The sequence below is a fragment of the Chelon labrosus genome (genome assembly GCF_963514085.1).
Source record: "Chelon labrosus genome assembly, chromosome: 5".
Lineage (NCBI taxonomy): Eukaryota > Metazoa > Chordata > Actinopteri > Mugiliformes > Mugilidae > Chelon > Chelon labrosus.
Window position 1 is genome coordinate 11412425 of NC_140341.1, and position 23344 is coordinate 11435768.

At 41.4% G+C, this 23344-nt stretch overlaps 4 protein-coding genes across 4 annotated transcripts; 2 read left to right on the forward strand and 2 right to left on the reverse strand.

The window, feature by feature from the left end:
- Positions 1 to 3347: 3347 nt before the first annotated feature.
- acod1 (aconitate decarboxylase 1) lies at positions 3348 to 6590 on the forward strand. Its single transcript, XM_084544315.1, has 4 exons — positions 3348 to 3460; positions 4231 to 4320; positions 4415 to 4614; positions 5619 to 6590. Exons 1-4 carry the CDS (start codon positions 3383 to 3385, stop codon positions 6577 to 6579), a joined length of 1329 nt encoding a protein of 442 aa, XP_084400441.1. The 5' UTR covers positions 3348 to 3382; the 3' UTR covers positions 6580 to 6590.
- A 118-nt stretch (positions 6591 to 6708) lies between these two features.
- On the reverse strand, positions 6709 to 10286 carry LOC311487897 (glutamine amidotransferase-like class 1 domain-containing protein 3, mitochondrial). Its single transcript, XM_084544317.1, has 4 exons — positions 10080 to 10286; positions 8621 to 8792; positions 8324 to 8522; positions 6709 to 7158 (listed from the first exon to the last, which is right to left on the reverse strand). The coding sequence occupies exons 1-4, from the start codon at positions 10272 to 10274 to the stop codon at positions 6963 to 6965; spliced, it is 762 nt and encodes a 253-aa protein (XP_084400443.1). The 5' UTR covers positions 10275 to 10286; the 3' UTR covers positions 6709 to 6962.
- Positions 10287 to 11367: 1081 nt separating this feature from the next.
- On the forward strand, positions 11368 to 16050 carry cln5 (CLN5 lysosomal BMP synthase). The gene is made up of 4 exons (XM_084544694.1): positions 11368 to 11545; positions 12361 to 12535; positions 12892 to 13117; positions 14640 to 16050. Exons 1-4 carry the CDS (start codon positions 11442 to 11444, stop codon positions 15125 to 15127), a joined length of 993 nt encoding a protein of 330 aa, XP_084400820.1. The 5' UTR covers positions 11368 to 11441; the 3' UTR covers positions 15128 to 16050.
- fbxl3a (F-box and leucine-rich repeat protein 3a) lies at positions 15899 to 23131 on the reverse strand. The gene is made up of 5 exons (XM_084544693.1): positions 22856 to 23131; positions 21600 to 21975; positions 21336 to 21458; positions 20107 to 20278; positions 15899 to 19642 (listed from the first exon to the last, which is right to left on the reverse strand). The coding sequence occupies exons 2-5, from the start codon at positions 21972 to 21974 to the stop codon at positions 19002 to 19004; spliced, it is 1311 nt and encodes a 436-aa protein (XP_084400819.1). The 5' UTR covers position 21975; positions 22856 to 23131; the 3' UTR covers positions 15899 to 19001.
- Between the last annotated feature and the right edge of the window lie 213 nt (positions 23132 to 23344).

Below are 23344 nucleotides of genomic sequence, written 5' to 3' on the forward strand. Positions count from 1 at the left end.
TTGGATGCACCGGCTGGAGAAATTCCCACACCGCCAGAGCACTCAACTCAGGACGCTGACGACACACTCATGACACAAAGCTGTGTCACTGTCAACGGTGACGTTCCAGTACCAGAAACTGTGGACTCTAATCTTCAGAGTGTAACAGGTTCAGAAGCCCCAGCACGGCGTTACCCTGAACGAAGCCGGAAACCACCTCTGAGGCTTGACTTGTAGTTCATGTTATAAAGAGTTCATTAAGCTGATTGTTGCTGTGAAAAGGAAGCTTATGTTTGGTTATGTATAACATTCCATAATGGTAATGGTGCCTCAGATTTCTTTAAAGTATGAAAATGTTTTCCTTCTGAAACATTATATTTTTGTTGTTGTTGGTTGCTGTGGATTTAAAGCACATCAATGCTGGAAGGGAGGAATTGTTATGTATTGACAATAAGCATAATTTTATTGTTATGCATAGAAATTATAAGGGCACTATTTTATGTTGGTTGTTAAAGCAGCTTAGCGGAGTGATATATCTGTGATGTGGTTTATTGATGAATGCTGCAGTAAACTGAAGACCACGTGAAAAGAACAGTTTGTGTCTGACTCGTTTTATTGCTTATGTACTGGGAGAAACATAACATTCCTAAACTGTTTTTGTGTGTGTTCCTGTGTCAGGCTGCATCCTGCTGGGGATGGCTGCTGCCATCAAAGAGTGTCATTGCTATGGGGTGGGGGTGCCTGGTCTTGTCCAGGTGGGTGCTACATGTCTAAGTAACATCCACATGAATGCCAGGTCCAAAAGTTTCCCAGCAAAACACTGAGTTGTCACAAGATGGTCAATGTTATTCACTTCTCCTCTGAGTGGTGTTAATATTGTGGCTGATCAGTGTATATAGCATCAGTAACAGTACAAACTGCCTCAAGATGCTTTACAAAACCCAGCCTGTGACCCCCAGAGCAAGCGCTTCGAACCCAGCTGATATGAGGGGACCCATCTGCTCGAGGCTGGCCGCGTGGAGACAGAAAAAGAGAAAGGAGAGCAGCAGCAGGAGGAACGAGATAAACATACATCTGACTAAGCGTACATGTAGAATCTAATCGTGACACAAGTACAAGGTATAGCTTATGCATAACACGTGAGAGCTTAATGAATGTAAGTCAAACTGTGTGTGGCAATAGTAGTACTATTACACGGCTGCTTCAAGGATTGAATATAAGAGGTACCATAGGCAGGTTGGAGAATGATGCATTCAGGTAGGAGTGGATAAATATGGAGCTATGCAGATCAGAGCACACAGCTATTCCTTCAGAATCAGAATCAGAATCAGCTTTAATGACCAAGTATGTGCACATACAGGGAATTTGACTCCGGTAGCTTTACTCTCTTGTACATAAACACACGAACTTAAATAAGTGAAGAAAATAAAAAATAAAAATAAGATAAAATAAAATAAATCTCAATCTATACACTTGAAGACTATTGCAACATACTTTATTATTGCGCAAGTAACTCACTTACACTTTCATTTCGTGTCAATTTGTTAAGAAATTACAACACAATCAAAGACTAATCTCAGACCTGAGACTGTATAAACCGATAACAGTGATTCTCGAGAATTGAAACCAGTGTTAGATTGCAAATTTAAATATATATTAATTCATTCATTTTCTGTAATCGCTTGTTCCTGTTAAGGGTCGCGGGGACTGCTGGAGCCTATCCCAGCTGTCATCGGGCGAGAGACGGGGTACACCCTGGACAGGTCTCCAGTCTATCGCAGGGCTAACACAGAGACAGACAACTAGTCACACTCACACCTACGACCAATTTAGAATCACCAATTAGCCTAACAAGCATGTCTTTGGACGGTGGGATGAAGTCGGAGTACCCGGAGAGAACCCACGCAGACACAGGGAGAACATGCAAACTCCACACGGAAAGGCCCAGTCGGCCCATGGATTCGAACCCGAGACCTTCTCGCTGTGAGGCATCAGTGCTAACCACCTCTACTGTTCCGCACCAATATATATATATGTATATAGTATTTAAAATACATCTGTTGATTATAATGCTTTATTAAAATCACAATAAAACAGAAGGTCACCACCAATCAGTATTGATTTATAGATGATTATTCCGGCTTCAGAGAGGGTGACAACATTTGACATTTATGTTTTCTTGTTTGTACTGGATAAACTGCAGAAGGGGAAAGAAGGAGGATAATATCCCACTGAAATCAGTCACAGTCAGACTTGAACAGATTACATATCTTAAACGTCAAGGCAATAGGCAACTGTTAATATGTTCCTTTTCAGCTGGTTGAAAGGAAGAAACACCATTTGGAAATAAGTGGATAAGTAAAATAAATCAACATGATTTATGTGCTGCTTAAAATTAACATAAAATCAGGTGGAAATGAAGCACAGATGAAAATACTTAGTGAAGTTTCCAATTTGCATTCATTAAGAAAATAAAAACTGCAACGAACCCATAAGTGTGATTGTAAATATGTGGACTAGACGCAGCACACATGCAGGTTTGCAGCCGTCTCGGACGTCTTGAACTTTCTGAAACTGCACAGCTGAGGCTCAGGCTGGCGGTTTGTAGTGCTAAGTTTCCCAGCTGTTTGAACTCTTTGTCATGTGATTGCCAGCGAGCTGATTGACATGTTCAGCACTTCCCCTTCGCAGAGTTCCCATTGCATGTCATTTCAAAAAGAAACAGGTTGTGAAAGACATATAGAAAGGACAAGTAGCCCTTAATTTTTTTATCATTTTCAGCCAATAAAGTACCACACGAGTTCCTTTTTCTCTGCCAACATGCAGATCTTAATTTCATTTGAACATTTCTGTGTCAGTAATCATAAGATATTTGCATTCGGTCATATCTGAAGTTAAATGACCTGAAGCATGTTGTGAGTCAAGCTAAATCTTTACTAGATTTCTCAATCCATAATCTTTAGAGGTGACAAGATGTCAGTCATTGTGAAAGTACCTACTTCTCATCATGGTTGCTTTTAGCCACTCTGGAAATTTGATAACCCAGCCCTCAGACAGTAGTTTAGGTATAAAAGCTTTCTGAACTCAGCTGGTTTGGCACTTGAAGAGATTGGTAAGACAGAGCAATGCTGCGCAAGGTATTTTTTTTTTGCTTACATATTGTATTAGGTTCCTATCTTGTCAGAAATTCTTTCGGGGAAAAACAATGTACGGCATCTTTTACAGAGTACCGAGTTTTTGGGTTTAAAGACGTGCAACTCATTTTGATGTCTTCGCCTTGTTGAGTTTTGGACTGACGTGCCCCGTTTCACCTTTCCAGGGTATTACAGAGAGCTTCGGAGCCGCGATCCATGCGCTCAGCAACGCTCATCTGACAGATGGTGTGATTAACAGGAGCAAAAGGATGATGCTGGACGCCCTGGGTGTCGGGCTGTTAGGAACCAGGACAGCTGTCTTCAACAAGGCTCTAAAGTACAGCCAGGTATAGTGAAGCTACAAAAACATAGCACATCACACAATACAATTAAATACTCTTTTACTGAATTTGATTGAATTTAGTTGCAAGTAAAGCAGGAGTACTTCAAAAATGTTAAATTATAATTAGAAATAGCATCTATAACCATTGTTTCTATTAAATTAGTTTGTGGTTGTAATAAAATCTTTATTTGTCCTTAAAGGGGAACTACTGTTTTTTACAACCTGCACCTTATTTCTGGCATAAAACACGATTGTTTACTCACCAATATTTTGTTATCGTATGCTAGTGCTATTCCCTGTTGAGTCCGGGGTTACCTGTTGTCAGGGGCGATTCTAGGGTCAGAGCTTGAGACTGGAAAGACGGCAATAAATGAGAGAACACATCTTCCTTTAATGTCAAACTACTGTGTCACAAAGCTATCATTTGGTTTAAAAAATAAAGAAAAGAAATTGCATTTAAATAAGAAGATGAGGTAGGAACAATAAGTGCAAAACAAACTTAAGGTCAGTAAAGGTCAAAAAAGCAACCCTGCCTAACCTCCTGATTACCAGGGAAAAAAATATTGTCCAAGGTCACCAAAGTTATATGGGTGAGTAAACAATCGTATTTTATGCCAGAAATATGGTCAAGGTTGTTAAAAACAGTAGTTCCCCTTTAATGTTCCTTCCTCTCTATTCTTGATGCATTAATCTGCAGATTTCTTTTACTTTACTTCCTCGATAGTTGTAGATATTGTTTACATGGTGCACTGATATTAATTCGTCTCGTTGCAGTTGTTCTCATCTGAGGAGAGGAGCAGCGTTTGGGGCAGATCGCAGATAACTCTCCCTCCTCAGTACGCTGCATTTGTCAATGGCATCGCAGTAAGTTTGATCAAATAAAAGCTTACACCAAAACATGCACACAGTTTAGCTCTAGATTCTTGATCACCAGCTCTGTCTCACTGTCTAATATCAGGTTCACTCCATGGACTTTGACGACACCTGGCACCCTGCCACTCATCCTTCTGGAGCGGTGCTCCCCGCACTGCTGGCCCTGGCAGAGACGCTGCCCAGACAGCCCTCTGGTCTAGACCTGCTGCTGGCCTTTAACATCGGCATCGAGGTGCAGGGCAGGCTGCTGAGGTTCTCCAGAGAGGCCTACAACATCCCTGAAAGGTGAGAAAACATTAGCAATTTTTTGAGTTCTGGACCAAGTAAATGTGGCGGTTCTCTGGTAAACTGAAGCGTACCATTAACGTGCATTAATGGTCAGATTCATTCAAACTACAAAAAGTGCAACTCCTACCTCTAGTGATATCAGGCCAAGATAGTTTTGGTTCTCTTTAAGGTTTTAGAGTGACGAGCAGATTATAATTTGTGATTGCTTAACGTTTAAAAATGTTCTCACGCCTTGGTTTTCGTACAGTTACTACTGCACAGTCATAAAAAGGGTTACAGCATCGTGTGTGGATTATTAAAGAACAATTAAAAAAAATAAAAAATCGAGCTGCAGTTAAGTTTTTCAGAAATTAAAGAAAACTTGAGCCGTGAATGTCTAACAAAAGTATTTCATGAAGGAGAGATCATTTGGAAGTAAAGACGTAACAGGAGATCGAAAGGATGAATATATATTTTAGCGGAGAGTCACAGATTAAGGAAGTGGATCGGGACAAGACCCCCTGGGAGTCTAGACGCTGGTGGTGGTGGTGGAGCAGCTCAGTTGGAGTTAGTGATGTTGAAATTGAGAAATCAAATATTGGGAGAGTGTGGGAAAGCGGAAGTGATGAAGGGAATGGAGCAGCGGAAGTATCCCAGACTGACCACAAAGGGTTAAAGAAAGACAGGTTGCGTCTTGCCGAATTTTATTTTAAGATTATGACCAGGATTTAAAAATTTGCTTTTTTTTTTTCCCTTGATTAATTAATTAATTAATTACTTGGTCTATAAAACTTAACAATCAAAGTTTCCCTTAAGCATAATATGAAGTGTTCCCCACTGCCCAAACCTCAAAGATATGCAAGTTACTGTAAGTCAAAGAAGAGGAACAATTACAGTTCATGAACTGGGAGCAGTGGATGTTTTTTTTTTTGTTTTTTTTTTAAACAGTCAAATATCCCTTGATTGAATGAATCCTAACATTTCTGCCGTCTTTCCACTGCTCTTTCTGTTCCATATCTCAGGTTCCACCCTCCCAGTGTTGTTGGGGTGATGGGCAGCGCTGCAGCCTCAGCTAAGCTCCTCGGTCTGTCCCCTGCTCAGTGCAGTCACGCTCTGGCCATCGCAGCCTCCTCTGCCGGGGCTCCTCTAGCCAACGCAGCCACACAAACCAAACCTCTGCACATAGGAAACGCCGCTCGGAGGGGCCTGGAGGCCGCTCTGCTGGCACAGGCTGGTTTGGAAGGAAATCGTGCCATTTTGGATATAGACTTTGGGTTTGGGGTTTTCTACAAAGACTACACTCCTTCGGCAATGGAAGCTTCTGCTTCTGGTGCCTTTAAATGGATCCTGGAAGATCAGGACGTGGCGTTCAAGCGCATCCCTGCTCATCTGGGCATGCACTGGGTCGTGGAAGCAGCTCTGGGAGCCCGCTCAAAGCTTCAAAACACGCTCAGGTTCTTCGACGTCAGGCAGGTCCGGCGCGTCACGCTTCGGGTGCCTCCATCCAGGTACATTAACTGCCCCTTACCTGCCACAGAGCACCAAGCCAGGCACTCGTTTCAGTTCAACGCTGGCTCCGCTCTGCTGGACAACAAAGTGACAGTGGGCTCCTTCGACGAGGCTCAAATCAACCGGCCGGCTCTGAGGGAGCTCCTCTCCAAAGTCAAGCTGGAGACGCCTCAAGACAACAAATCCAGCTTTGACAAGATGTACTGCGAGGTTGAGATAGAAACGTACCAGGGGCTGAGTTACACTGCCAGGTGCGATACCTTTTACGGCCACTGGAGGAAGCCGCTGAGTCAGGAGAGCCTGGTGGAGAAGTTCTGCGTCAATGCTTCGTCGGTGTTGAGCACTGAAGGGGTGGAGGGGACGATCGATGTGATAGGAAACATCGAGAAGCTGAGGGAATGCTCGGTTTTGGGTTCATATCTGAGAATGACGAGCGAACCACATGAGCAGTTACGCAGCGTAGGGAGTTTGTGATGTGATGATGGAGCCAGTGTATTTGTGTAAAGCTTTGTAATATTTTAATACGATGAGATAATCATTATGTAAATATTTTATACGTGTAATTTCTTCTGTGGTGCAGGATCCGAAATAAAGCCAACTGAAAAGGAGAGCTTTTACGTTTTATTGCATTTTTTTTTGTGTGCACAATGCCACCGCCTGCTGCTGATTCTCTGAAGTCTGATCAACATTGATGTCACGAGACGAAGCCACTGCATCAGAATATAATCCAAAAAAAAATGACTACAACAATTTCGCAAGAGTCTACAAGTGCTTTCGTTGCTACCCTATTCAAAGCGATCATCTCCTCGGGATCGCGACATCTCTGCCTCCACTGCCTGGAGTTTTTTTTAGTCAGATCAGGCGAGTTTCAGGACGTCCCGCACCATCGAGCCGATCCCGTCGAATATCTCGTGGATGGGAGCGTCGCACATGTAGGCACAGGTGGTGACCAGCTTGTTCTTCCCGTCCACGTGGCTCTCGCCGACGCTCTTGCTCACGTGTTTGCAGCCCAGCTGGTTGATGGCCGCTGCGGTGTCAGTAGTGTTTGGATACCTGAGAGGCAAAAAAGACAAAAGCACAAAATAAACTTCAGGTTTTGGGAATGGTAACACAAAAATATTAGGCGTGGATGGGATTGATTTGGACATTATTTACACTGTATATAAAGGATGTACTCTGGTTTCCTGTGCATACATTTTGGGGTCTTGTGTTTATTTGCTAGCGCCTTGGTGCCTCACGGGAAGAAAGGTCTGGGTTTGAACCTGCAGGACGGCCGGGGCCCTTTTTGTGTGGAGTTTGCATGTTCTCCCTATGCTCCAACTTCCTCCCACAGTCCAAAGACGGGTAGCTAGATTAATTCGTGACTTTAAATTGGGTGTGGGTGTGAACCGTCCATTTCTGTTAACTGCTGACCTATCCAGGGTGTACCCCCGCCTCTTGCTGGGATAGGCTCCAACCTCTAGAGAACAAGCGGTTACAGAAAATGAAAGAATGAATTTGCTTTGCAGTAATGTTTTAATTTTTTCGCATACAATGCAAAACGGGTTCTTTCGGTTTCACATTTTTCATTTTCATTGTGCACTTTGCCCTCCAGAGAACACGCTCTGAAGTCGTCTGGCCTCATTTGGGCGACGGAAAATTTGATGAGCCTTGAGTTTGTCGTCACCGTGGTTTGAGAGAAGATGCGCCGCTGATGCATCAAGACAGCAAAACTGAAAACTGTGGGGGCGCGTTGGGCTGATGTGGTATAAAGGAGTCTAAAGAGAGAGGAAATGAAACTTTCACTGAAAGTCTTGGAGGTCAGTGTCGTTGAGGAAGTTCGCCTTTAGCCATGTATCCATGTATGCTTAGATAAATCTGGATACGCCTGAAAAAAATTCACCCGTCTTTATCGAAGACCTTCTGTATTTTAAGAAGAACTGAGAGTTGGCGCCCCCAAAATGTGGCAATCATTAGAAATATTTTTTTTTTTTTGCACACAACTTGAACCAGGAAGTCAGTCTCTACTGTGACAAATGTTTACAGAAAACAGTTTGTAATAATTGTGTTTTCCCTTCCAAACTAAGCCGGTTAACCTGACTGGCTCAGACTTTTCAACGTGGCTGTAGTCGCAGATTTCGAGAAATAATGTGGTGAGTGTGAAACTAACACCAACAGTTATAAATAGAAGAGGTTATAATTAAGGAGAGAGAAATAAATCAAGACAAGCCAGACTCACTTGTCGTCCGTTTCGACGCCGACTGTGACCTCGCACCCAGGAATCACCTTGGCAGCCAGGACAGGCGAGATGCAGCAGAGGCCGATGGGTTTTCCCTCCTTGTGAAACGCCTGCAGAGTTTCCTTAACCATGTCGTTGACAGAGCAGTCCTTCCCCTGCACTGCCCAGGAACAGAGGTTCTTTGCTGCACCAAAACCCCCTATGAATAATCAAAAACGAGTGTTAATCCTCTCCTGTGCATTTATGGCGAGATCTTTCACAGTAGGGAATCCAATCATCGCGCCGTCGTGATCTAACCTGGGAATATGATGGCGTCGTGGTCTTTGACGCTGAGTTTCGACAGATCCTGGATGTTTCCACGGGCCAGCCTCGCGCTCTCCACCAACACGTTTCTCTTCTCCTCAGACGGTTGGCCTGACACATGATTCACCACGTGCATCTGGTCGACGTCGGGGGCAAACATGTTCACCTGCAGGTGAGTAATAATTATTACTGTTACCTGTTGATCTTGTTTAGTGATTTATTAACAGAAGTAAATGCAGAATTCTACACACATACTTCCTGAATCCTTCCAAAGCTTTTTTTTTTTTTTGTCAGAGTAACACTTCATCCCCAAAGATACTTATAAATATGATATAAAAATCAGAGAAAATAAAAAAAACAGACCATCCTCAAAATGGAGAAGCTCCAACCAGATTTTACAACATCTACGTACTAAATTCAAGTGCATCCATATTCTACTCATCTCATTCTCAACCAGGAATTAAATCTGGACCAGTTTATCAAAAAGCTTCCACGTGCATGTCCCATTTATAAGATTAAAACCTCATTAATAAACCTCAGGAGTCTTAAAGCTGCTGCAAAACACATCACAGCATGTAGTGTGCATATTAAAAGACACTGAGATGGTGGACTAGGTCGACAACACTAGTTTCCTGTACAAGGTTTCATTCACACCTCAAGGACCACCTTCATCCTCCTCAGGACAATATAGTCATTCTGTGCAATAAAATTCACTTTTTTCACAAGTAAAAAACTCCTACTGGAGTTTGGAGTAGTTTTCCAGTTAGTATTCATAATATTCATGAGGTCCACATGGTTTTACTCACTCTTCACAACTTCGAGGTCATGCGTTTTTCACTTTACTGTTAGTATTTCTGGTTTCTTTCATATATTCTCAAATTTTTTATAAATATATATAATTTTTTTATCTTATTTCGATATTTAATCTAACTTGCACTGCCTCTGTCTTGACCTCTCTGTGCAGAGGGGCTCGTGTGCAAAAAGTCTTCACATCCAGCTTTGTGATCACCTCAAATCTCAACCTAAAACGTGTTCCTATCCAAAGGATGTTGTATCTTGTTAAAGAAGTTGATTTTGTTTTTGTTTTTCTGCAAACTTTTAACCCATTAAACACAAATCAGCTAACTTTTTAAGTGACTTTTAACTTATAACATTAAATAGTTAGTGAATAGTTGTGAATATAAACTCTAAAACACATGCAGGCTATGTGGGTCCACTGGGTCAGTTAGTGTGTTTAATGTTTAGTTGTACTGCACCCTTGCAGAGGTCACACCTACTTGACAGCTTTCTATTGTAACACACAGAAAATAGAAAAACCACCAAACACATGTTGCAATCCACGGTCACACTGTCAGCTTCTTATAACGTGTCTTCTCACACTTTCTCTCCAGCCTCTCTGACAAACACAAGCACACAACTACGCACACTTGACAGATTACAGCTTTCTTCTTACAGTTGCGCCTCCTCTGCTCAGGTGCACCAAAACTGCGGAGGCCTCGTGGATCTCGCTGCCATCATAGACTCCACATCCCGCCAGCACCACGGCCACGCGTTTAGCCATCTGTGCTGAATAATAACTCTTGTTCACAGCCTGGAGGGTCCTGGCTGTCAGCAGGTTGCGTCCACAGTGGTGCACAAGGGTGAGCATGGCGGACCGTTATCAGTGAAGAGACGCCCCCTTTATGATAATACTTCTTCTTCTGCGCTTTTTAAAGCGGTTGATCAGCGCCCTCTTATGTGTAAATCTAGGTACTGCAGCTTCCCCACTGGGCTGGTTGATGAAAATAATTTAGATAATTTGTTTATTTAATTATTGACCATTATCGTGGTATTATTATTATTTTAATTTAAGTTCAGTTACTTTTTTATCTTTTTGAAGTTTTAACAAATTATAAATTTATAAAAGGGGCCATTAAACTATGGTCATTAGGATTTAAAATTCTACTTTTAGTAGAGAGAATGACATATGCTAAGTTAGTATTAATATTAGTGATATTGCTGTTATTATTATTTAAGAATTAATAATACGAATAAACATTTATGTTGTTATAAACTTGTATACACCATGCCATTCAGGTAGAACAATTAATAAATAATAATAAAAAGATTGAAGGAGTAATTAGTATATTATAATTAATTATATTTCACTTAATTAAATATATTGGAAAACTAAATATATTATTAGTATGTTCATTCATTCATTCATTTTCTGTAACTGCTTGTCCTCTGGATGGTCACGGGTATTATATCTTATAGAAAATGAATAACTTACTTAAACAGACATAAAATGTAATATTCCTTAATTTCTGTAAGAATTTAATAATACAAGAGAGTTTTTGATAATAATACATTTTTAAATTCAGGACGAGTTATTTGATTTTTTTATTTGGATATACAGTATATTCATTGTACGTTTATTTTTTTATTGCACGTCGTAATTATTTTATTATTGTCACAATTGATTATTATTATCATCATTGTTGACTATAAATAAAAACATATTCAATAAAATACTATTTGAAAACGTTTTTCTGAATGGAATAAACGAATTGTATATTTTTCTGTATTTATTATTTGTATATATTTATTGATACCAATTTCCTAAATTCCTTTATATATTTATTTAAATGTTAAATTAATTTTTAACTCATTTCCACCGTTATTGATTTCCTGCCGCCTGGTGTCGTCATGTGATTCCGGATCGTCAACAAAACCATGTGACCAGTAATGAGGAAGTAGGAGCCATAGGTGGAATCATGGGAACGCAATCATCTTAACTTCTGCTTTTTTCAGCGTGTGTGTTTGAGTCTTCAACATGTCTCACACGGAGGTTGTCCTGTGTTTAAACCTGCTCCTGTTTCTTGGTGTTGTTGCGGAGTTCAGGATCAATGGAGGCCAGCAGTGGCCCGTACCCTACAGGTATGAGGACAGGGTGTCTCTTTATGCTCAGTCTGCTCTGCAGTAGCGTTTAATCATGTGATGGAAGGTTATAAAGCTTCTCTCTACAGAAAGATTTTATAACTTCTGGAAAATTTCTTGAACTCAGCCTGAATGGATCTAGTCTTCAAATACGATACTTGCATTTATGGTCAAAAACTACTACTTTTAGCTTTTTCAGTCGCATCAGTCACATTTTTTGTTACCTGTTCCTTGTGCTGTTACCCTGGTCATTTCTCGTTTCAGGTTATGTGTTGTTACATACATTAATTAATTAATAATAAAGCAAAATGTTCAAAAATGCAGGCAAGTTGCAGAAGTATGCCTGCTGCGTTCACGTGACTTTAGAAACGTTGGACTTTAGAGCATCTGGCTGCATGAGCGTAGTAAAAGATCTAATTTGAGATAGGGGCCCGTTATGTGCAGCGACAGCACTCAAGTGTTGTTCACAGAAACGTTTTCTATTGACTGCTTTGCAGTTTTAAAATGGTGTGATAACAAATAGCACACACATGAAAAAAAGTACATACTTTTAAAAAGTATATCTTGTTTTTTGTCATTGTGTCCATCAGAAAAAAATATGTATTGCCAAAATATGTGCAATATTAGTTTTTTTTGTTGCAACTAAAGATGAAGAAATAATAAAAACACAGGAACAGGAGTGAGTTAAATAAAGTGCATCATCATCAGGTGGGAGATGACTCACTGACTTTATTGTTTGTGAACCTGGACTGAATAAGAGCCCTCCAGTGACTTGATGCTGACCAACCACGTCTCCTTTCTCATGTCACCAACAGGCGGTTTGATCGCCGCCCTACCGTGGACCCTTACTGTGAGGCTCTCTACCCGTTCTGTCCCACCGGAGACCGGGATGGACGGATTCCTTACATGAGGGACAGCGATGTCATCTCGGTTTACCGGCTGCAGACGCCGGTGTGGGAATTCAAGTACGGAGATTTGCTAGGGAAAGTGGTGAGTGCAGTGACCCTCTTTACCTCTTACGTTTTGGAGTCACTGTTGAAATATTTACTCCAAAAATCTAAAGAAAAATTAGATTGTAAGGAAAGAACCCATAGCAGCATATTAATAAATCTTGTCAGCAAATAAAAAAGGTTAAAATGTTAGAAAATGAATTGATAAATATCCATTAGAGTTTGGGCAGAATTCTTTGTTTTATTGTTATTGAAAATAAAGAAACCACTGAGCTGCCAACAATTAAATATAGCATGGCTGTTGAGATAGAAGTGCAGCTGCGTGACTTTATTCAAGGACACACAGCTGTGCATTTCCACACACTGAAGCCAGTGTAACGTTCCTGTTTTTTACAGCACATCATGCACGACGCCATCGGCTTCAGCAGCTCAGAGACGGGGGCCAACTTCACCATGGAGTGGTACGAGCTGTTTCAGCTGGGGAACTGCACCTTTCCTCACCTCAGGCCGGAGGTGCCCGCGCCTTTCTGGTGCAACCAGGGAGCTGCCTGTTTCTTCGACGGCATCGATGACTTGCACTGGTCGCAGAATGGCACATTGGAGAAAATAGCAGAAATCAGTGGTAAGAGTTCAGCTACTGTGTCTTCTCTCCTAGAAGCCTATAGTAAGTGTGACGTCCCACAACTAAAACTATTACAAATGCACGCTCTTGCAAACGCATGTGACCATGTAGAGTGGACGTACTGTATAAAAGTTTGATTTATGAAGCTGTTGATGTAATTGCAAATTCTTGGTTAGCTGACATGTAAAAAAGGGGCACAACAATGCAGTGTGCAGATGATGTTTTTATCTATTCAAAAAAATATAATTGTACAAAGACTGTTTAATAGCAGTTTTTCATATTATAATTTTAGAAAATGACTTTGGAGCATGTTCTGGGTTTCTAAATGGAGTTTAACAGAGCTGCAAAGGGGCTTTTGGAATGATTCATTCATTCATCTTCTGTAACTGCTTGTCCTGTGAAGGGTCGCGGGGGGGCTGGAGCCTATCCCAGCTGTCAGCGAGTGAGAGGCGGGGTACACCTCAGACAGGTCGCCAGTCCAGTCATGTCTTCGGACAATGGTAGAAAGCCGCACGCCACTGTGCCGCCCTTGGAATGATTTACTCGTTGCTAAATCAAGTTAACTTATAATCCATGACCTTGTTAAAGAGTCAGTAGGAGGAAGACTTGGAGATGAAACCCTCAGTTTGGAAGGAAGAAGTGGATGAGGATCCACTCCTCAATCATCAGTCTGTGTGGAGCATACGATTAGTCTGTTCAAGGTTGTGCATCGTCTTCACCGGTCTAAAATAAAACTAGACAATCTCATCTCAATCTCAGACCCTTTGTGTGATCGACGCAGGAAACGCTTTCACACGTGTTGCGGTTTTGTCCAAAATTAGATTAAACCTCATCAGGTGTCTTTTTACAGCAATATTTGGAGAAGCCACAAGTTGCATGTCAAGATAAAGCGATAGCCTTTTTATCTGTTTTAGCAAAGACGACTTGTATTGTTTAACTAGATGGAAAAACTGCCTCCTTTTAAAAACTTTTAAAAACAAAATTTAGCATTGGAGAAAATTCGCTACTCTAGAAGAGGCCGTGCTCAGAGGTTTTATGCAGTATGACAACCCTTTCTATCTATACCATCTATCAGTGCAGGGGGCATTATGGCTCTGTTTACTTATTGATTACTTATTATTTCCATTTTTAGTTTGTCATTCATACATTTATGCAGCTTTATGGATAATATTGATCATGTAAATGTCTATATTACTGGGTGACTTTACTGGGAGGAACATTGTGTTTGTGTAATCACTACGTATATATATAAAAATAATTTTAAAGAATGAATCAGCCTTTGGGAGACGTGACAGTTAAGTAGTTTCACAGCATGAAGGATTTGACATTTTTAGAAGGCTGTGGATCGCTCCTAAGTGCCAGAACAGACAGCTCTTGTCTTGTGACGAATAGCTGATCCGTGACTTTCAGGCCTGTTTCCCAGATGCAACATTCCACTTTGCCAATGAATAAATGACTTAGATGGAGAAAATGGACTGCCTTGTCAGGGTGACGGTGAATTTAATTAGAATTTCTTCTGCAGGGAACCAGTTCAACGACATGGCCGAGTGGGTGCAGGACGACAACCGGACTGGGATCTACTACGAGACGTGGACTGTTCGCTCCGACCCCGGCCCCAACGCCACGGTGTGGTTCGAGTCTTACGACTGTTCGCAGTTCGTCCACCGCACCTACAGGAAGCTGGCAGAGCTGGGGGCCAAGCTGTCCAGCCGATCGCAGACCAACTACACCAAGATCTACCTGTACAGCGGAGAGCCCACGTACCTCGGCAACGACAGCGCCATATTCGGACAGCCCGCTCTGAAAAACCTGGCGGTGGACATCCGTAAATTCTACCACGCATTCAGGCCCCACCAGTCGTTTAAAGACTTGGTCATCAGTCTGCTGGAGGCTTTTACGGAGGTCGTGGTGGACAAAAGCTTTTACCTCTACTACAACTTTGAGTACTGGCATCTGCCCATGAAACCTCCATATGTGTATATTACATACGAAGAGGTGCCTCTGCCTTAAAACTCTCCTTTAATCTGATTCTTTTAGTTTTTTGATTTGCCAATAACTGTGGAAACAACAGTTGAGAGAACAAGATTAGCTGCTCTTTAGCTTTCAGTCTTACCACATGATCATCTAAAAATCATCCTTGACACATGACAAACTTGGATGCATTTCCTACCTCGCAAAAAAAATATGTTGACACAGCTTTTAAAAGAAAATATTTTAAAGTTTACATTGTTTAAATCTGTGTCTGGTAGCTTTCACACTTCTGCCCTTTATCTGTTGCATTTGAACCGTGAATGCTTAAACCAAAATGAGGTAGGACGCCTTAAAATGCTCAGAAAAAAAACAAGAAGTTGAACAACCGGACAAACTCCTCTCGCTTAAAAAAAAGATCATGCTGTGTGGTTGAAAGATACAGAAGAGGTAGTTAATGGACCCTGTGGTGAGATTATCTTTAATAATTGTGCAAAATATCGCCTGGAAATGTTGCACAATTTGCTTTTTGCATCTTTTTTTTTTTTGTATTGCTGATAAAAGTCTGCATCTATCAAATGTCTCTGAGGTAGGAAATCTGTTTATTTATATTTGATAAATCCAGTATTGACAAGTTTCACAGGAGATGAAAAATCCTTCAGATTCAGATGCCTGCAGCCTTAACTACTGATGTATTTTCATACGCTAAATTTCTCACCAACCTAATGTATTTTGTTGTATTAAAAATACCTCAATTCTGTCCGGTATACGTCCATTGGTTTCTCTTAATAATGAAATGACAGGTGCAGAGAGTACATTCACAATTATTTCTTTTATTACGGTATAAGATCACATGTCCAAAACAATAACTTTTAAATTTCAAGACAAGGTGACCATTAAAGCAAAGTAAACATTTGCCGTACAGAAGCAAAACTAAAAAATAAAATAAAATAAAATAAAAAAAATAGGGACAGCACTGTCAACACCAGTTTACTCCTAACGAACGTACTGGAGTAACTCTCTAAATAAAAGAGGTTAAAATAACAGTTACTGACATAATGGACATATTTATGATGAAGGATAAATAATAATCTCCTCGTCTCGATTCCGTTTGTAGCTGAATTTTTTTCAATCAAAGCCAACAGGAAAGTGATTACAACCTGTAGAGGTACAAAATAAAAAATAAAAAAACAAAACTCTGTAGAGCCACTACACAATTTCTGGAGAACAACCAGGAGATATGTTACTGTACCGTTGAGATGCTAATGTACATGAGCTCAAACAATCAGCACAGGCATCTACTTCAGTGATAAGAGACCAATACTAATCAATAATAAACAATAATGTCAGTTCAATCCATTGATAACTAAGAAGCGTTTGCACCTCCTGCAATAACTGTGTCAGTCATGAAAGTTTGATAAAAGGAATGAAGTGCGGCAGAAATTAAATGTTTTACACACATCCTATTGACACACAGGGTTGTCTTAAAGTTTCTCCACTACCAATAGCTTCATATACTTCACTTCTTTGTGTTTTTAGTGTCAAATAAAGTATTCCTAACATCCTTCCGGTCATTAAAAGTCGGTGGTAGTGGACTTTTTGACCCACCTGCATGCAACGAAACCACAGAAGGTGACAAGAGGTGGGAGTGTCAAAACAAAAAAAAAGAAAGAAAACTCTCTCTGCTGCTGCTGCTACTACTTCCTTTTTTTCCTTCAGGTGAAAAACACAAAGCCATTACAAAAAGCATCCGCCATCAATAAATTACACATCTCTGACTTCTCTAGTGACTACGGTATGAAAAAAATCCATCTAGCAAAAAGGAAAACTCGCGCTCTGGTTTTGCAAAAGACACGAGCCGACGGTTAAGGAAACTTCAAACCCTGACAGAGGGCGAAATAAAGAAATACGTACATTTCTATTCATAATAATAATAATAATAATAATAATAATAATAATCAAACACACAGCGTTTTTATATACAGATGCATTTGACTTCCTTCTTAAAGGAAAAAAAAAATTTGTTCCACTCATCTGACTTGCCAAATCTCTTTCGACTGAAATGGATGAATGCTTGGGAAGGAGCGGCGACGATATCTGCAAAGAGGGTGATAGTAACGACGGGACGAATACTGCTCCCTCTGCTGCGTGTGACTCAATAGTAGGGCAGGTATTCACCGGGATTTAGAGCTTCGAACAGGCAAACAGCACAAGATGCAAATGAAACCTATACAGGAAACATAATATTCGAATGCACCTGTGAATGACAAAGGTTTTGCATTCCCAGTGCGCATTGTAAGCTAACCGCAGCGGCGGCAACTAGTCTACGGTCAAATGATTACAAAGCAATATGAGCATGAGACTCGCCGACACCTACCTCTATAGCCGATCAGGCGTAACATTATGACCACCTTCTTATTAGTGTGTTAGTCCCCCTTTAGCTTCCAAAACAGCTCCTGACCTGTTGCGGCAGCAAGACGTTAGCAGCAGATCCTTCAAGTGCTCTAAGATGCAAAGGTGGGGCCTCTATAGATTAGACTTGTTCGTACGGCACATCCCACAGATGCTCGAACGGACTGAGATCTGGGGAATTCTGAGGCCAAGTCAACACCTCAAACTCGTTTTTTGTGCTACTGAGCCATTTCCACGACCACTGTAGTCTGGGAACACCCCACAAGAGCTGCAGTTTTGGAGATGCTACCCATCCCAGTTTAGCCCTTGTCAAACTCGCTTCTAACAGATCAACTTTGAGGACAAAATGTCCACTTACAGTTTATTATATCCCACCCGCTAACAAGTGCCGTGACGAAGAGTAATAATCAGTGTTATTCACTTCACCTGTCAGTGGTCATAATGTTATGCCTGATCGGTGCATATTTACATAGAGTTATTTCATTTATTTATCAATAATTCTCAATAATTACAGCTTTATTACTTCAACATACTGCCCTGGGTGTTTGATTCAGCAGAACCTCAGCACAGTATAAATAATTACGCTTTCATTTGGCTGTGAGGACTCACTCCTCTTAAGGTTCTTCCTGACTATCATTTGGTATTCACGTTAAGGTGCTTAGCAAATCTGTACAGAAACCTTCTGAGAAAATCATTTGTCGAGCCAATTCACGTGTGACGGAGAGAAAATACAAATCAGACATCAACACCTTCACGTCAACAAATATCGAGACCTATAATACACACTTTTCTGTTTCCAACAATCGTGTTTTGCGATGCGCGGCCGAGCTTTAGGGGGCGAGGAGGAAAAGCAATTAGATGGTGTTTAAATTAGATGATGACCGAAACGTATCCCCCCCCCCACCCCCCATCAGCTACACCTGACAAAACCCCTTCTGTCTCATCGTATATATACAAATAACATTGCAGGAAACGATCAATGCCGTATTGCGTTGCAAAGTGCAGAGCTGCTATCTCAGATTGGATTTAAGTAGGCCAAGTGGTAGTGTAACAACATGCAATTGTGCACGTAATTGTTTACTCACACGCACCCATGCAAACACACACACACACACACACACACACACGCACACACACTGACATCTTTCATTATACCGAGCTATAAAGTCCATATAACTCAATTTATAGTTATAAAACATTGCTTTTTTTTTTTTCCCCAGATATTTCCACCTGCACTAATGTGGGTAGAAGCCAGCTTGCAAAGGTCTGTCTACAGATTAAGCAAAGCGGGTTTCCACAGTCCATGATGACGCCAACAGGCAGAGAGTTGTAGTGTCTGCATGACATGATAACACTGTGAAGCATTCAGGTGCCATCCCCTGCAGCAAGTGTTTACTCTCCACCGAGACATTCCACTAAAGCTGAGCATTTAAATGCTCTTCAACGCAAACACACAGGACATGAAATGTTCCGCACCAGAACCTCTGAACTGGCTAGCTTTACTCTACCAGGTCGGCATCATGTCTGGGAACCAGACCCGGCCCAAGTGCTTCGACACCTCCCAGTGGATCTCATCCAGGGAGTATTTGTGATCCGGAATCAGCACCTCCTCCATGATTGACAGCTGGGACAGCCTCCGGCCGCACATTTTCACAAACTCCACAAACGCGCTGCAGGACACCTCGCACTCGCCCAGGCCGATGGCCGACAGCTGAGTGCAGTGCTTCGCAATGCGGATCAGCTCCTCATCCAGAGGACGCAGGCCGTTGGCGCACACGACCAGCTCCACCAGGCGGGGGCAGTGGAGGCCAACGCGGCCCAACACCTCCTTGCTGACTGAGCGGCCGAAGTAGAGGTGCGTGACTGGGATCTCCTCGTTAAAGAAAGGTCCAAACTCGTCTTCATAGAGGAAAAAGTACATGACCAGGTTGAATTTGGGCGAGTGCCGCACCATGGCGTCCCAGCTGCTCTTCTTGATGGTGTGGAAGTGCTGCCCGGGGTTCTCGCTCACCACATCGATGCGCAAGTGTTCCAGGTGGACGTGTTTTTCCGAAGAGAGGGCCAGGAGGAGCTCATCACTCAGGAGGTGGTAGTTCAGCGCTAGCTCTCTCAGCCCGTGGCACTGGTCTGCCACGCACAGGATCCCTGAAACAACGGACAGATTGTTTCTTTTAATGCAGCAAATGATCAAATCTTGTTTCACAGTTTCTTTTTGATGGCTGGAAATATGCCACAAAAACGTAGGGGAAAAACCGGCCTGTACCTGAATCAATATTAACTGGGAACTAAACAGTTCCAGGAAAATATAAGTAAGAGGAATAAACCACATAACAGCACATTCAAAATATAACCCGGCATATAAAATGACAACATTGTGTGAGTCCAGACAAGAAAATGACAGTCTATAAATAAAACAGTGAAAGGAAAACACAATCTTGTGACTCAACCCTGGAAATGTTTCACTGAAAATAATATATGGGTATTGCTTTGTATTATGTTGCTTTGAACATTAACCAGGCACGACACCGATGGAAATGAAAAGAAAGAGATAAATATAAAAAGATTAAAAAAAAAAACAAAAAAAAACAGCTACATGAATCTCGTCGTACCTGCAGGGGAGACGTGAGGGCAGCTGCTCATCTTCAGCAGCTTCAGGGTGTCGCTGTTGTTGGCCACCAGCACCTTCAGGGACGGATCGTCGACTGGCGTGTCGTCAATCTTCAGTGAAGACAGGGATTTGGAGTTGACGAACACCACAGTGAGAGCGGAGATGAAGTGAGACTGTGGAAGGAGGCACACAACACAGTGTTTTATTAAAAAAAAGACTTAGATTCTGAGTGGCTACTTTTCATGTCCGTTTAAAGATTTTACTTTTGGAATATTTACCCTCATGTAACTTTGGTGGAGCCCGTGTACAAGACCGACTGCAACCGGTTTGAAATGATTTATTTTTGGTGCATAGTATTTGTCTAACAAGTTAAACGAGTCGAGAATGGTTTACTACAACGGGCGTGACCAGGTCTAGCCATTGTGTGGGTGCACTCAACCAAGGCATCTGACTCACATACGATGAATCCAGAATAAATAAAAACTGAGTCATACTTATAGTGAACTCAAATATCTGGGCAGTGCATTCCTTGAGTACTGGCTGCTGCTAGAGCAAGATACCTCTACCTGGCTGCTGACTATTACATTTCCGGCTTTAGCAAAGGAAGGAAAGTTTATGACAGGAAAACAAGACGCTTACCAGAGGGTACACCTACCTGAAACTAATGTAGTCTAATACTTCATCATTGCTAATCCTAAGTTTTTTTCTGAGTGGTTTCAGGATGTGTTATTTCACTTTTTATTACATGCTATTATACTGACATATAAACCAGCTGTGTTCCATAGTTATCAGTGAGGACATTATCACCTATCTGCAATAACTGATAAAGCCTCTAACGTGAGCATATGCTCCCATAAAAACTAAATCCAAAACAATACCAGAGTTCTGGATAACGTGGGAGCAGAACGATGACCCACATGTTGTTTGAGTGAAGTTTCAAGTTTCTGTGATGTGACTTCGATATGAATAGTTTATAAAAAGATCTTAAGTGTGTGCAAAGACAAAATCTTAACATCCTGTGTCCTTTTGAGGCCGAGGAAGTAATAACAAACATGTCCTTGCTGATGTTTCAGCATGTTTCAGCTCTATTGTTCTGCCAATGAAAACTCTCGGCCACAACATAAGAATATCACAGCGGAAATGCACAAGGATTCCTTTGCTTTTCCATACATATCTGAACAACAGGAAACTATAAAGGCCCCCGGCGCCTTGTGTTGATGTTAATTATACCTTTGGAACCTCCATGAAACTGGGCCTGGCTGTAGAAATGAGCCCCAAGGTCTTCAGCGAGCAATTCACCAGCTGTGAAAGTATGTCACATGCTGCCTCTGCAGACTCTGTACTGCTGTCCACCTGGAGAATACAAACAAAGATTGATTATCATTTCTGAAAAATGAAAACAACATTTTTTTAAACTAGATACTGCCAGTAGATTGTAGCCCAGAACCCGGGACGCACGTGTCGACGCAGACACAACAGCTTTTCCTTTCTCACCTTGAAGCTAACGTACTGCAGATGGTTGGAATGCCTCTTTATGATCTGCTTGATGAGGTCTGGATGCGTGGCTTTCAGGTAAGAGCTGGCCGGCTGATTAAGCTCAAACTCAAAGCATCTCCACAGCTCCGGCATGTGGAAAGCTTGGTTCCACCCGCGGCACACCTGGGACGCGTACGCCCGGTCCAGCAGCGGAAGGTACTGGAAAACGTGTAGCAGGAGCTCCTGGGGCAGCCGTGCCCAGTCACTGTCTGGTGACTCACTGCTGACAGCTGACTCCTCGCTCATCTGCTTCCGCACCTTTTTGCAAGCCTCCGGTGGGCTCTTACTGGAGGAGCCATTGCTGGCCTCCTCTCCTCCTTTCATCCGCTTCATCCTAAGAAAAAAAGACCAGTATTATATTATATTACATTATAAATGTATGCATTATAAGGTTTGTCATTTTGTAAAGTTGAAAACACAAAACAGTTATTGCCACTATGATAAAACTGTGATAAAAATGTGTGTGCTTAGAGCTGCTACCATTCATTCATTTTGCAACGCATAACAGTTTTTAAAAAAGTAATTAAATGATCAAATAATAAATTGTGGAAAAGAGATGTGATGTTTTTCCTTGTCCCAAATAAACGTACTATTGTACAACAAATGGCTGAGCAAATACAACAAGTGCATTACACATTTTTGCTTCCTATTTTGTGTAACTGTACAGCTAAAAATAAAAAAATGTTGCAATCCTGTGTTTGCATTATAAGTTTGAATGTGCATGCATTTTCCTTTTTGTGCTGCTGCATCAGGTTCATTACAATATTTCAGCAGCTACTGATCACAATGTTGTTCTGCTTTTGTTTATAGTGTGTAAAATAATTACGAAGCAGTAACTAATAAAAAAAAATGTATTTTATAATTAATTCTATCCATAAATTAAGGTATACTTACATAGTAATGTTATATATAAGACGCAACGTGACTGTTTTTATATGCTACAACTCTATAATAAAGGTTATTGAAATTGCACGCATTGCATTCATTCAACACCGCACGTATCTAACCGTGCAACGTGCAGTGACAGCGTCAACAACTAAAACCATTAGCTCAGTTAGCTTGTTTTGCATCAGAGTAGAGCTGTTTTACAGTCTAAATTAGCAACTTAGTGAAAAATCAGCCGCACATGTGACAATCTGCCCCATACGAACCTCAAAACAACATCTGAAATGCGGCTGACAAGTCATTCATAGGGAGAAACGCATGAACACTACCTGGTTGTTTACACGCTGCTAGCTTAGTAGCTGCTGTTAGCAAGAAAATCCGAAAAAAAAAAAAAAAAACTTGACGGTTCAGCCCGGGCCCGCGCTGGAAAAACTCATTCGCACCAACCAGGTAACACGCATCGGGAACACGATAACCGACAGAAGACAGAGAACGAGCTAAAAATGTTTCCTACGAAGAAACTGCCAGAGCCTGGCGAGTCAGCTCAGTTGACCTAATTCCTTTTGCGGGAGTTACTGCCCCCATAGACCTGAAATGGCGAAGTGTTGTTTTGACAGCAGCGGTGCATCATGGGAAACGTAATGCGAAATGGCTGTTGGTAAAGATCGTCTGTGTTGGAGAGATGGCTTACCCAACACTATATACTAAAAACATAAATAAATAAATAAAAGTTTCCAGATATACTAATTTGTTTTAAAAAAACGGAGATGGTATTAATAATTGCTAAAAGTCAGGCATTTCATTTAACAATATTAATG

Coding starts and splice junctions, on each gene's coding strand:
- cln5 (XM_084544694.1), top strand. CDS start 11,442: ATGTCTCACACGGAGGTTGTCCTGTGTTTAAACCTGCTCCTGTTTCTT. Junction 12,536..12,891: donor GAGATTTGCTAGGGAAAGTG/GTGAGTGCAGTG, acceptor TGTTTTTTACAG/CACATCATGCACGACGCCAT. Junction 13,118..14,639: donor GAAAATAGCAGAAATCAGTG/GTAAGAGTTCAG, acceptor TTTCTTCTGCAG/GGAACCAGTTCAACGACATG.
- acod1 (XM_084544315.1), top strand. CDS start 3,383: ATGATGCTGGACGCCCTGGGTGTCGGGCTGTTAGGAACCAGGACAGCT. Junction 3,461..4,230: donor AGGCTCTAAAGTACAGCCAG/GTATAGTGAAGC, acceptor GTCTCGTTGCAG/TTGTTCTCATCTGAGGAGAG. Junction 4,321..4,414: donor CATTTGTCAATGGCATCGCA/GTAAGTTTGATC, acceptor GTCTAATATCAG/GTTCACTCCATGGACTTTGA.
- fbxl3a (XM_084544693.1), bottom strand. CDS start 21,974: ATGAAGCGGATGAAAGGAGGAGAGGAGGCCAGCAATGGCTCCTCCAGT. Junction 20,279..21,335: donor GTTTCATGGAGGTTCCAAAG/GTATAATTAACA, acceptor CTCCTTCCACAG/TCTCACTTCATCTCCGCTCT. Junction 19,643..20,106: donor CCCTCACGTCTCCCCTGCAG/GTACGACGAGAT, acceptor CCGTTGTTTCAG/GGATCCTGTGCGTGGCAGAC.
- LOC311487897 (XM_084544317.1), bottom strand. CDS start 10,274: ATGCTCACCCTTGTGCACCACTGTGGACGCAACCTGCTGACAGCCAGG. Junction 8,793..10,079: donor TGAGCAGAGGAGGCGCAACT/GTAAGAAGAAAG, acceptor ACTCACCTGCAG/GTGAACATGTTTGCCCCCGA. Junction 8,523..8,620: donor CGACGCCATCATATTCCCAG/GTTAGATCACGA, acceptor GATTATTCATAG/GGGGTTTTGGTGCAGCAAAG.